Source organism: Acartia tonsa, chromosome 5, assembly GCF_053477335.1.
Source record: "Acartia tonsa isolate MP-2025a chromosome 5, ASM5347733v1, whole genome shotgun sequence".
NCBI classification, from domain to species: Eukaryota; Metazoa; Arthropoda; class Copepoda; order Calanoida; family Acartiidae; genus Acartia; species Acartia tonsa.
The window spans coordinates 32,785,531-32,802,580 of NC_137264.1; the positions used below are offsets into that span (position 1 = coordinate 32,785,531).

A 17,050-nucleotide genomic window follows, 5' to 3' on the forward strand; every position below is an offset into this window, starting at 1 on the left:
TATAGAAACTCTTCATAAAGAAAGATAATATCGTTTTAATTAAACAAGGATGACAACATCCATAAAAGCGAAGCACTGAAACGGTAGGACAAACGGACTTGTACACTTATATAGTGTCAGATCTAAATAATCAGAATATAAATGTATAAGAGTCGAAGCAAAATTGAAAGTAAATTTGTTGAAAAACTGCTTTATACAGGATAATGTTTATGGACATACTTACATATTTAGGACTTGAGTATAGAGTTGCTTTGCTTATAACATTATACTTTGTTGTCCCAGGAATCAATATACTAAAAATAAGATCAATCGTATGATTAGATCACATAAAAATTTGTTGTTAAAAAAGTAAAAAAATCAACATGTTTAAAATGGATGTACGGAAAATTTGGTAATGATTATAGAGTTGCTACGCTTTCTAAATCGTACCTAACTACTAAAGGAATCACCATGCAAAATCGATAGGACAATTCTAACATGCCTAAATTAACGAAAAAATCTATCCGTTACGGACGGACGGACGTACTGACGGACCGACCCTAATTATAGAAAAGCTTCGCTTTTAAAAAGAAACATAAAGTAAAATTTTATTTTGTGTTATTTAATGTTTTTTTTTGGACATTTCAAATAATCAAAATTAAAAGTTTTAATGAAGAAATTAATCCTGTTATAAAAGTAACAGAATGTCTGTCTGTATTAAAGCATTACAGACCATTGTACGACTTGTAAAGTAGCTACGTTATCTATATAAAGGAAGCTACAAAACTTAGTTGATAAGCTTTGTTATTGGACAGTAGTAACTATGAAACATTTTGATCATAAGTTATTTTTGTAAACATTTTGATAAAAAGTTAATTTTGTTTAATTAAAATGCCTCTCCCATTAAGAACTGGTAATTACTTTTTTTATATAGCTTAAGATATCATCCTCCTCCTCCTTTTTTTGTCTGTAGCGAAAGATCTCGCTAACCGCTGAACCGATATACAGTAAAGCTTCATATATTTTCTGAGATGGTTTTAGGTTATTTTTGTTTTTATAAATAAGTCTGGGTATGGTTTTAGGCTATCTTTCTGTCATTTCATATCCCTTTGAATATAGAGCCCCTAGATGCTAGGGGCAAAGCCGCTAGTATTATATAAAGCAGTACTATTTTTTTCCTTTAAGATCTTGCTAACAAGTGAACCAACTAGCTAGGGAAGCTTAACATATGTTCCGGGGTGCTTTTAGACTTTTTTTTATTTTTTGAGTGACAATTTACGTTCATCCCAAATAGCAGTCGAAAAAATCTCATAACCCTCATATCGTTACGTTACGTACGGAAAGACAAAGAGAATTAAAAAGTAACTTCGACATTAAAAATCAAGGAATCTTGTTTTGTTATCTAATTTAATGGATTAACAAAATAAAAAAAAAACATTTTCAGTTGAACCAGTTCATTTCCGACAAAATCGGATATTTGACGAATTTGAAGGAAATGTGTTTGAATATTACTACATCTATACAAGATACATCCATTTACAGGGGTCGGTCTGATTTTGAAAAACAGTTTTCCTCTTAATTTTCCACTAATGTTTTAATTTTCCTTAATAATGTTGTTTTATGGTAATGTGTTTGTAAGATATATTTTTTGTTTATTGCTTTTAGTCAGGTTAGGTAAGGTCATATTGGGAACTAAGTAGCCCCCTAGAGATGATTTGTAAGATTTGTTGTTTATTGTTTTGTTTATCATTTTATGACAGGTTAGGTTAGGCCATATTAGGTACTGGGTAGCCCCACTTGTTAGGAACCCCTAGGGTTTAGCAGTCATTAAGCAACTAGCAGCTGTTTGGCAGTTAGCAGCCTTTAAAAGTGCAGAAAAATGTTTTAAAATCATTTCAAGACTTTGATTAAAAGCTCTTAGAAGCTTTAGGCTCAGTCGCTAGTCTTCCTAATATATAAAGTATTAAGTTTTTTGATATATTCACTGATGCTAACAGAGATTTCTAGAGGCGTAGCCGCTAGTGTTAAATAAAGTAGTACGCCTTTGTCTAAAGCTAAAGATTTCTATAACTATTAAACTGATTGAGTTTTTTTTATAGGGAAGCTAAATAAAGGCCCAAGAATTATTTTAGGCTATTTTATCTTAAAATCAAAGTCTTGGAATGGTTTTGAGCTATTTTTTCTCCCTCTCGTGTTTGGTGCGTGACCGCTAATAGCAATATAAAACACATGGGTAAAGATGTTTCTGCTGCTCACTGTATTACACTCATCAGACAACTGGCAGATTTATCCAGGTAAATAACACTCATCAGACAACTGGCAGATTTATCCAGGTAAATAACACTCATCAGACAACTGGCAGATATAACAAGGTAAATAACACTCATCCAACAACTGGCAGATTAATCCAGGTAAATAACACTCATCCAACAACTGGCAGATTTATCCAGGTAAATAACACTCATCCAACAACTGGCGGATTTATCCAGGTAAATAACACTCATCAGACAACTGGCAGATTTATCCAGGTAAATAACACTCATCAGACAACTAGCAGATTTATCCAGGTAAATAATACTCATCAGACAACTGGCAGATTTATCCAGGTATATAACACTCAACAGACAACTGGCATATTTATCCAGGTAAATAACACTCATCAGACAACTGGCAGATTTATCCAGGTAAATAATACTCATCAGACAACTGGCAGATTTATCCAGGTAAATAATACTCATCAGACAACTGGCAGATTTATCCAGGTAAATAACACTTATAAGACAGCTAGCAGATTTATCCAGGTAAATAACACTCATCAGACAACTGGCAGATTTATTCAGGTAAATAACACTCATCAGACAACTGGCAGATATAACTAGGTAAATAACAACTGGCGGATTTATCCAGGTAAATAACACTCATCAAACAACTGGCAGATTTATCCAGGTAGATAACACTCATCAGACAACTGGCAGATTTATCCAGGTAAAAAACACTAATCAGACAACTGGCAGATTTATCCAAGTAAATAACACTCGTCAGACAACTGGCAGATTTATCCAGGTAAACAAAAATAATCATGTAACTGGCAGATTTATCCAGGTATATAACACTCATAAGACAACTAGCGGATTTATCCAGATAAATAACACTTATCAATTAACTAGCAGATTTATCCAGGTAAATAACACTCATAAGAAAACTGGCAGATTTTTGCAGGTAAATAACACTCATCAAAAAACTGCGGATTTATCCGGGTTAATAACACTCATCAGACAACTGGCAGATTTATCCAGGTATATAACAGTCATCAGACAACTGGTGTATTTATGTGAATGAATATGAGTACCACCCACCTAACAGTAAATATATTTTCAGGAAAGCTCAAGATATTTTCAATGTTCTTCAAAGTGAACTTTCATCGTACAGGTGAATTAAAAATATTTAATTCAAAAATACAAAAAATACGTTTATCTACGAGAATAAAGATAGAAAAATTAAGCAATTAATTGGTACTCAACATTTTTTTTATTTAAAAGGAATAGATGCATATATTTAACAAAGTTCAAATGCATTTCGTGCAACTAACCATTTCACCATACAGTTTTAATATTAAAAAACTTAATTTTAGTTCAAGATTTGAATCACTGAGTGGTCGTGTGAACAATCTTGAAGTTTTTATAACTTCTCCTGATGAATATATTCAGCCCAAACAAACCAATTATGTGTGAGTATTTCATACATCCATTGATTTATTGCATGATACTAATATTTTATTATTTGGATTAAACTATGCAGCTAAAAGAAGAATCTTTACGAAGTGTCTAAAACAATCTCCATAAAATTGAGGGATTATATATCTCTTTTTTAGGGATTTCTTTCCCACTTCTCCTCTCATACCTCATTTTTATTACGTAACATGGCGGATTTTTTTAGAAACTTTGTAAATAAGGGAAAAGCTACTGTGAAAATACGACAAAACGCCCCTTAAGAGGCGTTGGCACGAAATGGACAATACCCGGTTTTTTTTTTATAAAGAATAGAAATATAAATCAGTGAAATGGCAAACATGGTAATAGTTATGTAATTTTAGTGCCCCAAATATGCCCTTTGACAAAAACAACCGTCCAAAAGCTTTGTTAGACTTGTATGTTAAGGTAATATTCTTTTTATTTGTAAAATTTATGAATAGGGGGGACACGAACTTTTCAGAGATACCTTATGTAACGAAGTATGTTGTACATTTAGAAATATTAAGAAAGGTAAAAATTTATATATAGCTTACAATCATGTCAAAAAGATGCCGATTAATTGATAATGCCCCTGTAGGACGCACTGCCAGACATACTCAATTATAGTGTAGCTTAACTGTTGACAGAAATTGTGAATTATAGAGGACCTTTGTTACTTTAACAAGGGGTGATTTGGCATTCTTTAAAGGGGATGTAGAGTTGCAAATAGCAGGTATATAAGCAAGGATATAAGGATAAGATAGCTTTAACTCTGGGAGCACTCAAATAACAAATTGTATAACAGCGTTACACGAATTACAGACAGACAAAACCTAATGCATAACATAAAGTAATGAACAACAAACGAATTTTTGAAAATTAATTAAGGGAGGGGGAGAGGAGTAATTAGTACAGGTTACTTTGAGTAAAAGTGCCAATTTTTATCTTTCCCTAATTTTTACGAAGCTTATTATCGTTGTTTTTTTTATTTTTAGGCAGATCCTTTACCGAATGTTGGTCTTTGGAAAGATTATGGGTAAAATTTATTTTATTCTTGGTGAGAGGGGACATAAGACTGGTACCCATAGTTTTTATATAAACATGCTATCTCATGATAAATTAAAACTTTGGTTACTTTTTATACAAACTTAATTGGTTGGATTCAAACTAGCAGTGTCCAAACTTTACAACAATACGATTTTAATCTTGAGAAGCATGATTTCAGAAAGTTTTTACACTACATGGCCCTGTCACTACCCATAACACTTGCGCAATATTACTTAACCTAAACTAAGATACTTCCGTCTTTTCTTACAAAGTTTGATTGTGTTCTACTTTACTAGTAAGGAAGTTCAAAATCAGTTTCTTGAAACCTAGAAAGCTATCTACTATAATTCTTATTTTAAATGTATCATTGTCTACACCCCTAGAGTCCTCTAGGAGCATCTGAGGAGGAAGGAGAGGAGGTGGAGTTTTTGTAAAGGGAGGGGATTTTTTCTAGTGAATTTTTTAGATACCCTCCACAAAAATAGTTCTGAACCTTCCTTGCACCTATAAAAAGCTTTACTGTATAGATGAACCATGTATGTCAAGCGGTTAGCGAGATATAAGGCTACAGACAGACACATAAACATCCTGTTACTTTTCTACAAGGATTGTTTTAGATCGTATAAGAAGACTCCAGAAAGCCTGGTCTCTGATCCTGATTATTTCTTTGATGAATGGAGAATTCAAATTCTTGAGAAAGCCAGCAGAGAAGAAAAAGAATATAAGGTACATACACACAAATAGAGAAAAAATCCAGCCATGTGACGACATAAAAATGAAGGATTCGGATTATCAATCTTTTTTTCAGGGGTTTTCCTTCCCACTTCTCCTTAAATCCCTCATTTTTATGACGTTACATGGCTGATTTATTGATACACTTTGTAAAGCTTCCAAATAGATAATACATTTAGAAGCGAAACTACTCTATGATTATTTCCTTTGTCTGTCCGTTCGTCTGTCAGTCCGTGATAATATGTAGAAAAATGATTTTCTCGGTAGCAATTCAAGATAGAAAGCTAAATATTTTTGTGAAGATTCGCTATATCAATGCAGAGAAAGATGGGACAATGGACTGTTTATTACACTAGTCTCCAAAGTTTTATGATAACATTTTCTTATTCGTTGGCTCACCAACTTTGGGGACTTTAGTGCATTTTTTATTGATTGATTCATTAAGTTGATTACAACGACTAATTTTAATCTACAGAAGGGATAATTTTTTGTATCATCATTGGCGTTTTACATCAATTTATCAGCATCTCGGGGCTAGAAAACTGGTTTTAATCTTATAATTGTACATTTTATATCCGCAGCAAGCTATTCATAATAAGATGCGAGAAATAACTATTATAAATGAGGGTAATTCAATTTTAAAAGTATGAAATGTAGGAAAGAAAAAGTAAAAGCAAGAAACCCAAGAACAATGAAAGAAAGAATTTTAAAAAGAAAGCTTATGTTACTCATAATCAGAGATTAAGGTAATTATTAAGATACAATTTGAATTGACAATAGTAAAAAATTTAAAAATTGAATAAATAACACTTTAACCATGGATGACAACATCAATAAGTAGTGAAACATAAAAAATTATGGATTGACGGACAAAGTGATCTAAAGAGCAGATAACAAAGGTATCAATTTGAGAATTCATTTATATATAGTAAAAAGCAGATGAGAAAATCATATTTCCTCCATAGTGTTACTGACCGACTGAAGGACATTTACAGTGTATTAAAGATTAGCTTCGCTACTAGAAAAATATATATATTTTTTAATTTAGGGAACAAATGATGAATAAAGGAGTCATTTTTACGGTAAATTTAGTTATCATATCTTAATAAAAGCGTTTACGCCCCTATAGAGGCCTCTTGAGAGAAATGGCGGAGGGGAGATAGTCGACACTCCACATTTAATTTTACCTTTATTTTGGTCAAAAAGCAAGTGTTTATCTTTATACCTCTCCAAAATTAGTTATAAACCTTCCCTGGATCTTTAAGGACAAACATATCGTTCCAGCAGTTCCTGATATTTTGATAGACATCCTGTTACTTTTAAGATAAAAGTTAAACAACACGTGTTATCATCTTATACAGACAGTACAAAGGCCTGAATACTGTTAACTGTCCTTTTTCACCTACTCTAATATCGCTTGTTATGGATATAAATGTTCTTCTTATTTATATTTTCTAATTTTTATGCTTTCAGAATTTAAATGAAGAAGGCACTGAAGAAACAGGTTTTACACCATTAATTTTAAAATTTTCTAATTTTTTCCTGAATTTTTTTGGTTATAGTCTAAAAGGATAGAATAGAAAAAGATATCAGTTTATACATCCAAATAAACAAATAAAATAAAAAAAAACTGCTTTACTGATATGTAGGCTTTCTGAATCACATATTTGCCGCTTTGTAAATTTTCGTAAAGGTTTTGTGACTTTTGTGATATATATATATATATATATATTATCCATTTATTGTTAGTTTGACTTTAAAGAGGCCTTTGATAGGAAGATGACATTTTTTCATGGTTATTTAAAATAGAGAGCATTACGTCTGATTAGCGTGACAATAGATTATAAAGTCTAGATGAACACTCTCTTAATTGTACAAATAGTAACACTGTAAAAAGGAAAATTTGACTACGTTAGTTTTATCTGTCCGACAGTCCGCAATGATATGGAGAAAATGTGATTTTCTCGGCAGCTTTTTAAGATAGACGGCAAAAATTATATATCAATGAAATCTGCAGTATTTTATTTACTTTGTAAATCAGTCTGTCAGTCATGTAAAAAAATGTTAAACACTCCTAAAAAGGTTTCGTGATTTTCCCCGAATAAATATCTTAATTTATAAACACTGAACATCTGCTATCTAAATATGTATATCCATCCATGATTTTTTTGTGCTTTGTTACTTATGGATGTTGTCACTTTTGTTAATCTTTATTTGTTATGAGATGGAAACAAAGAAGAAAGAGTCCACTCCCCTGATATGAGCATTGAAGGTATTATTTTTTGGTGCTTTCCCTCAAAGTGCCATGTCCAATCTTCATTAAGATTCTACATTATATTTACCTATTCAATTATACCATAAAGAAATAAATAATATCCATGATGTAATGAACAGATTGACGGTTGGACGGACAGACATAGTGCATTATAGTGTAGCTTTGCTACTAAAAAGAAAAGTGTAATCCTTTAAAATTTCATGGGAGAAAGCTAAAACTAATACATTGATTTTATAATATTAGGATATCCCTCATCCCAAGCATCTACAGAGGATCTTCCTTCCATTCCTTTTCCTGCGCCAGAACAATCATTTTCATCCTTCATCCAGGTATATACAAGTAACAGGATGTCTGTCTGTGTGTCTGTCTGACTGTATCCCTCATCCCAAGCATCTACAGAGGATCTTCCTTCCATTCCTTTTCTTGCGCCAGAACCATCATTTTCATCCTTTATCCAGGTATATACAAGTAACAGGATGTCTGTGTGTGTGTCTGTCTGACTGTATCCCTCATCCCAAGCATCTATAGAGGATCTTCCTTCCATTCCTTTTCCTGCGCCAGAACAATCATTTTCATCCTTCATCCAGGTATATACAAGTAACAGGATGTCTGTCTGTGTGTCTGTCTGACTGTATCCCTCATCCCAAGCATCTACAGAGGATCTTCCTTCCAATCCTTTTCCTGCGCCAGAACAATCATTTTCATCCTTCATCCAGGTATATACAAGTAACAGGATGTCTGTGTGTGTGTCTGTCTGACTGTATCCCTCATCCCAAGCTTCTACAGAGGATCTTCCTTCCATTCCTTTTCCTGCGCCAGAACAGTTATTTTAATCCTTGATCCAAGTAACATGATGTCTGTCTGTGTGCAGGGAGGAAGGAGACATTGGATTGTATATTACACTGGAACTCAATTTTTGTATACATATTATCATATTCGTTGCCTCAATAACTAACTAATATTTTCAATATACAGGATGGGTTATTTAGTTTATAAGTATTGGAGTTGTACAATTATTTATCGTTCAATATCTTGTCCATTAAGATCCCTGGTTTGTTTGTCTTTTATTTGCCAAAGCGAAGAATCGTTTAAACCAGTGACCTGTATGGTTCTTCTTTACAGTGAAGTTTCATATAGGTCCAGGGAAGGCAAATATCATTTTTTTAAAATAAAATAGAAAGTTGTGGGTCACTCTTCCTTTAAACACCCTTATTACATAAAGTAGTTGGGTATAGAATAGATGTTCGATAAGATCTCTTTAACCACCAAACTGATTCCTTTTCATATTTGGGAAGCTTCAGGTTAGTTTTAAGCTATTTTATTTCAGAAGATCCTAGAGACAAAGCTAAATATTCGTAATATAAAACGTGCCAAGATCCTCTGGGAAGCTGAAAATCTATAGGATAGTTCTAACATGTCTTTGTGAAAAATAATAGCGGTACGTTACGGACAGACGTACAGACTGACCCTATTTATAGAAAAGTGTCGCTTTTAAAAAGTTATCTGTACAGGATGATCTGAAGGACTTATTACCCTTACCTCCACCCCCTTCCCCTCCCCCACCACCTCCTGCCCCCTTACCACCCCCTCCTCCCCCTTTCATTAGCCGCGTTATTGGGGAAGAAGATGGGGAGGATCTACCCCCACCCCCGATATTGGAAGTGTCAGGTAAGATTAATCCTTTCATTAAATAAAAAAAAGAGTTTATTTTTTTTAAATGAAACCTCTTACAAGAAAAAAAAATAGTTACTCACAAATTTAATTATTTTCAGGTGGCCTAGCATTGGATTGTTCTGCTTTATCAAATAAGAGAAAGTTACTCAAGAAAACAGAACCTGTTCAGAAAACAATGTAAAATTTTCAAAAACCTCTTATTTGCAAATTTTAATTAGCCACGGTCCCGGGATTATAAGTAAATGGTTTAGTTGTATATTACACAGCTAGCGGCTACGCCCCTAGAGGCCTAAGGGGTACGTAAAATGTTTTCTTTTCAATCTATGTTAGAATCAGTTGTTTACAATAAATATTTATTTCGCCGCTAGTTGGTTTTTTGATTATACCGAAAATATCCGCTAGGCGGCGATTTAAATTTATTTTATTTTAGCGATTTATCCCTACAGGAGGTGGTACCCTCCCCAAAAATAGCTATAAACCTTTCTAGGAATTAAGAAGATATACCGTAAAGGGGAACCATATTGGGTTAGCGGTTAGAGAGATCTTTTGCTACAGACAAAAAAGCTTACATCTTTTATAATAGGATATTATTATGATTACAAATTAATTTGTTTAGAAACCCAAGGGATGAATTAAACAGAAAAATTCAACAAGGAGCTTTTGGATTAAAGAAGATAAACTTAAGTGAAACCAAAGCAGCAAAAGTGAGTGAAATTTTTTGTCAAGATTTCTTATAATAATCAGTATCCAGTATATATTTCACTTTGTTCGTCGGTCTGTCAATCATGCTGCCAAAATATAAATGCAACAAATAAATATGAAATTTATCTTTTTTTTGTAACTCTTATTCATATCTAGATTTAATTTAAATTATTTGAAATTAAGTCCTGGTAATTTTAATTATGTCCCCAGGTAAGACGACCAACAGAGCCAGCGTCAGAGGCAGAAAAAATTCTAATTGATATGGAAAACAGAAGGCTGGCTTTTCAAGGATCAGAGGTCATTTCTACATTTCATTAGGCCTTTCCTCCAGCGAAACCACAGAATCCTCCCTCCCCCAAAATTATCTTAAATCAGGGGCTTTAACTCACCCAGTATCCAATATAAACTAACCCAACCTGACCTACAGTAACCCAAACACATAAAAAGCTACCCCTCCTTAATTTCAATTTATTTCAAAACAAGGGCAGGAGTATTGTTCTCAATTTGACTCTCTGAATAATTGTATTTGACGAATTTCACAAATTTAATTTTAATTTTCAGACTGATTCTTGGGACTCTTCAAGTGAATATCAATCTGAGTCGGATTTTTAGATCTTATTTTACTGTATAATATCATAATTTATATACACAGACAAGAAAAAGATTACAATTAAATAATCCAAAGAACATTTATTGTTGTTTTATAATAAATACAATATTTATTTTAATTTTAAAGAAGCTTCAATAATTTATCCAAAAAGAAGGATATTGTGATAATTTCTTGCACCAAACACTCATTAATTTATAAGTCTATTTTTCTACTTACAACTCATAGTACCTTTGCATGGCTGCAAGAAATCCTTCCATGACTATGTCAAAGATGCTGAGTGCAGACAGACCCAACCAAAGACCCAGTGCAGATCCAAGATCAACTATGAGACTAAATGCATCATAAGCATTGATGTCTGTAAGAACTACCACCTCATTTTTAGCTATGATTTCTACTTTTGAGTTGTCAGGCTTGTTGGAATAGTAGGCAGTTTTTCTCATGTCGACTCTCATTTTTGTGCAAGGTGGGAGACAAACCTTAAAGATATCCATATCCTGGCCATTCATGAAGGTTACAAATTCATCAGTGATGTTGGTTAGAATTGTTTTGTTAAGAATCATGTTGTCCTTGCACTCTTGTAGTTGAGATGAGGGGAACCAAGGAGGAGAACAGTTGTACCAATCCTTTAGTTTGTTTGCTAATGTATCTTCAATACAAGATCCATAACTGGAATGTTTATCATTAACATAATTTGTACAAGTAATACCATCGTGCAAATCAGAATTGTGCAGAGTAAATGCTAGTTCATACTTGTGTCCATCAAAAAGACCCTTTCCTGTTGGACCAAATGTGATCTTGGTATTGTCCATCTCAGAAATTCTTATTCTAGTATCAGTTTCAGGATCAACCATGAGAATACTGGTCTCCAGCATTGTTCTGAATATTACCTGCAATTTGGTTTCTTCCATTTTCTTGCAGTAGCCATAGTTGGAATCAAAAATTTCCTCTGTAACTGCAGGTTTAAGCTCAGAGATCCCAAAGGTACTGGAATCTTCAATTTTCAGTGATTTATAATCAACATCAAACAAATGTTCTTGGAGTTTGATAGCTGATCTATCATTGTTAAGTCCTGTCCAAGAAATGTTTTCTGTATCCTCTAGTTTTCCAATGGTATAGAAAGTTTTTCTTGTGTATCCATTTTCTATGGCTTTTGTATAGTTGAATTGATCTTCTTGGCAGATATAAATGACAGGTTTATCAATTTCACTGAAAGGCCTAGTAGACTTCTTTTGGATTACAGGTTTCTCAATATATTTTTGTATTGAGATGGACATTTGACAGATAAAACAGAAAAGTGCAATTCCTTGAACCAGCAGGCGTATAAGCTTTACTCCTGATATGTTTGGGCATAGTAAAGAACACCTTTTCATTTTATCAAAAAGAAACTACTAACATAAGTTTTACATCAACTAAAAATATAGGTTTATTGAAAATACTTTTGTTTGTTTTATCTTTAATAGAATTGGTTAAAATGTTCAAGTTACAAAGTAAGAATGATAAACCCGTTATGACTAATATCTCATTTAAATATCTTTTAAGTTAGGTGATCCTTACAAATTCTAGTTCAAAATTTTAGGTTTCAACTCCATTACCCTTGATGTCAGTAAAGCACCATGTAAATGACAAATACTTTATTGCATACAATTGAACTAATTTTTACCAATTAGAAGTAATAATACAGTTGCTAATTAAGTAATATTTATCATGTTGTTTGTGTTGCTACAATATTTCAAATGGTTATAATATTAAATTTAATGTTCAAGGGTTTTATTACAGTGTATGTACAATCATGAGAAATTGGAATACAATAAATGAAAGAGGAACATGTTTACTCAAGAAAAACATAAGTATTGGTGCTTACATATATATATGAGTGCACTCTTTATTTAATAAGGTAAAAGGTTATAATTCTATTTATTATATAATGAATCTATTAAAGTTCTGTTTACTTTGGTATTTAGTTCACTTCACTTGATAATATTAAAGTACTTTTAATATTCACACTTAAGTTAGTTCATATTTTATGTATTTTTCCACTTACTTTAGCCACATTCATTCTTCAGTTTTACAATTGATACACAAGAACTTATTTAATTGCTATGAAATGGAAAATATTTGCTCTTAGCAACGACAATTCCTTGGCTTATGTAATCAAATATACTCAGAGCAGACAGTCCTAACCATAATCCAAGAGCTGATCCAAGATCAACTATGAGACTGAATATATCATAGGCATATAAATCTGTAAGAACAAGTACCTCTTCTTTTGCAATAAAATTAATTTTAGCATAGTTAAGTCTGTTAGATATGTGAGCCGTTTCTCTCATTTCAACTTTCATCTTTTCACATGGAGGTAGGCATGCTTTGGATATTGTCATTTCTTGACCATCAAGAAAAGGTACAAACTCATCAGCTACTTGTGCCAACACTGCTCCCAATGGCCTAGTATTATCCGAATTACAAACGGCGCTTGACTCATTTTGTGGAAACCAAGGTGGTGTACATCCATACCATTCCAGAAGATGAGTTTTTAATACTTGCTCTAAACAATTTCCATAGCTAGAGCCTTGCTTTTCATAATTTGTACATCTTTTGCCATCATTAAAGGGACTGTGAACGTAAATTTTTCTCATCTTAATATCAAATCTTAACATTATCTCATTCATAATATCTCACAGATAGAGCAAAACGCACTTTTGTTTGCTTAAAAAACGGCTTTTTCCGACGATTTTTATAAGGTACGGGGAAAGGAAGAAATTTTTCGTATTATATAAAATGTGCATTAAATTGCTTTTTTCTCCTATTATAGCTAAAATTAAACTTTTTCACATAGTTCTAGATTTTTCCTAACAGTTAAGCTGACTTTTAACATAATCCTTGCTTTAATCCAATGTATAGTTACTTAGAAATTGATAAAATAAGCAATATTTTTTATTGAAAACCAAATACAATAAGAAAGCCAGAAACAGGTTTTTTATTAGTATCCAATTAACTTTAAATGGCCCATCTCTCGCCCACCTTTAATTACAAATTTGTAAATAATAAAGACGCAATATTTCTTTATAAACAGTCTGATAAAAGTGTAAACTAATTCTCCAAAGTGGGTTATTTATTGTTCAACACAATAAAAAAGGATATTATTATTTTATATAACCTATGAGATTCAACCCTTTGTAGACAGTGAGGTATTTTTTTTGTCAATAATACGAATTTAAAATATGTCTTTATTACCTAATTACTACGTTATAAAAAAACGAATTGGCAATTTTATAGCATAAAATAAATCCTTAACAGTAAGTAAATTGTTTCAACTATATATGACAAGTTAAATATCCCTACAAACATTATAAGAAACAAAAACGTTCAGATTTTCCCTGTTTTTTCCATTTTCCCTCTCAAAATACCATAAAATCAAGGCATTATTTCTGGATATTTTTGTGAATAGGACATTTTTGGTTGATCAGTGTAGTGAAATGTGCTTAGTAAATGTTAAGATTTGATAATCAGATGAGAAATTTTTACGTTCACACTCCCTTTAATGTTGGAGTTAATCAAAGTTATTTTTAGTTCATAGTTGGCCCCTTTAAACAGATTTTCTGTAGTTGGGCCAAATGAAATTTTTGTGTTGTCAATTTCTGTTATTTTTATGTTTGAGGTTGTTTGAGGATCAACTATAAATATATTCAAATTTACAGTTGAGTGAAATTGAACTTGCATTTTAGTTTCGATCAGCTTATGGCAAAATCCATGCATATTGGAATAAATACTTCCTCAGAATGAGAATGATTAAGACCAGAGATTCCTCTAAAATCAGATCCTTTGATCTCCAATGATGCATAATCAAACATATATACTGCTTTTCTGAGATCATCATAGGTTTGATTAAAATTTTTTCCATTCCAAGAAATATTTTCTGTGTCCATGAGTTTTCCCATGGTAAAAAAAGTTTTTCTGACATATCCATTGCTTTGGGCTTCGTCATATCTAAATTGGTCTTCCTGACATATATAGATAACTGGTTTCTTAGAATCAGCGTATGACTGTATATTTTCTTTTTGAAAAATTGGTTTTTCTATGTATTTTCTCAAAGAGTTGACCATTTGAAAAACAAAGATTCCAAATGCCAACACTTGTATTACAGTTCTTATAGATACTAAATCTCTGATATTCATTATAGATTATAAATTACCTGAAATAAGATATTTGTTAAAAAAAAATTCCAGTTAGAAAAAAATCACTTCTTTTGTTACTAACTTCCTCTTATTTTAACTTACTGTTGGTGTAACTATAACCATATATTATTTTACCACTACAAATAGCTTAATCCAGGGACAAGGTACAGGGATAATGAAAAACATCCAAGTGAAAATATTCCAACAACCCACTTCCTTTTTCCCCCCATTTCTTACCCACTTACTTTAGTTATAGCACAAAATAAGTGATGAATTACAGAACCTGACATAAACATACTTGTTTTATCATTATAGAAAAACATTAGCTTCATTAACTGTATGCTAATTATGGTAAATAAAATGATTAATGCTCGTAATAAAGTCTGTCTGTGAATAAAGACTAAACCAAATTTAAACTAATGCCAACAAAGTGCCATTTAATTGTTCCAGTAGTTACTAGTACTAATCAGAGAGTAAGGGAGGAGACAATGGGCAATTAATTCAATTTAAGAGTTTTCATTGAAAGGACATGAAATCCAGATTTATCCAGAAAATTTGAAGATAAATTTAAAGGGTGTGTTAATAAAATTTAGAAAACTATAAACTAAGTAAAGAGTTCCAAGAAAAAAAGCGTTTATTTGAAAGAATTAAATATTCGATCCATTGTCCCCTCCCTTACTCCCTGCGTACTAATGCCTTACAATGTGCAGTTTATCTACTAATAAAATATTTAATCTTTGGTCAAAACTATTTAGAAAGCCATCATAGAAATAATTTGAGTTTTTGCCAAATAAAACTTTTTATGTTTTTATAGTTTATCATAAATTCCAAATTTCAAAACAATGGCGAATTTAATTAAAAACTATGAATATGATATTCATAAAACAAGTTTTTGACTTAATGCTCATTTAGTTACCAAATAATTGTTTTTATGCAATCACTGACTTTACCCTACATATTAATTAACTGAATATTATTGTCTTGATGTCGAAGTTGGATCAAATAAGGGATGAAAGGATACTTTTTGAAAGGAATAGTGAAGGTTTTCAAAAATTATTATTTTTATATTTTTATTTACTAATAATTTATAATTCTATTTTTTTTAATATCTAAATTATTTTATTTTTTAATAACTCGAAAATTCTTTAATTTACATTGTTTGTACAGTACAAACAGTAGTTTTGAGTCATTTAATAATTCATAATTGAAATTATTGATGTACTATTGTAATTTTAGTTTAGTAATTTAATGGTTAATGATGTTAAATTTTTGTGTAAATGCACATTATAATTTAAATAATTTATTTGTATATCAAAGTACTTGGATTTTGTCATGGATAATTTAAAATAATTGAAAATTTATATGTTTTGATGTTAAAAACAAATTAGGTTTGCTTATGATTTGTTTTAAAAGAGAGAAAAAGAGGGTTTATCAAAATTTGTCCAATAATTGGAGTTCTAGATCGATTCCTAGATTTTTAGTCCAAGATAGACGGCTGTAACTTTCATGGGTATGTTCATATTCTACATATTTCCATCAAGTTTCATTGAGATTTGCTCATGGGTTGGGCTGCCAGATCGATTCCTAGATTTCGAAATTTTCATGATTTACTCTACTCCCATGGAAGATAGATGGCTGAAATTTTCAGCAATTTAAGTTCATATTCTACGTATTTCATTAAGATTAATGCGGTACTAGATCGATTCCTATATTTTTAAGTTTTCCTGATTTTAAAGGTCTTGTTATTATTAAGTTTTAAGTTCTTTTTTTATGACTCTAATAGTTAATTTTTTCCCGATATCCATTCATAATTCTTGAGCTTCGTCACTTATGGATGTTGTATAAAATGTTCTTGTGTTTGCAGCAAGGTAGGGAATATTGAACAAATTCTTTATTTTATAAAGGAATATTGTATCAAAGGTATATTATTATCCAGCTCTACCAGTATAAAGATAATTGTGATAAATTGCTAGTGAGTTAAAATAAAAAAAAGGAAATAGCAGCAACATTAATCATTTAATATGTTTTTCTATCATTTTCTCATCCATCCACTGTCTATGTTCATAATTTGTTTGTTATTCCAAAAAGATATTTAAATGGACATATAGGTCTTTATTAAATGCATGCC

General features: G+C 31.6%; 1 protein-coding gene across 1 annotated transcript; it reads left to right on the forward strand.

Annotated features, from left to right (window-relative positions):
- The first annotated feature begins 778 nt into the window (after positions 1–778).
- Positions 779–10,827, forward strand: LOC145319321 (uncharacterized). Its single transcript, XM_080161401.1, has 18 exons — positions 779–892; positions 1,424–1,468; positions 2,216–2,273; positions 3,358–3,408; positions 3,611–3,706; positions 4,073–4,136; positions 4,706–4,746; positions 5,375–5,483; positions 6,147–6,235; positions 6,538–6,571; positions 6,963–6,993; positions 7,714–7,761; positions 8,008–8,093; positions 9,276–9,432; positions 9,537–9,615; positions 10,055–10,142; positions 10,351–10,437; positions 10,702–10,827. Exons 1-18 carry the CDS (start codon positions 871–873, stop codon positions 10,750–10,752), a joined length of 1,236 nt encoding a protein of 411 aa, XP_080017527.1. The 5' UTR covers positions 779–870; the 3' UTR covers positions 10,753–10,827.
- The last annotated feature ends 6,223 nt before the right edge of the window (positions 10,828–17,050 follow it).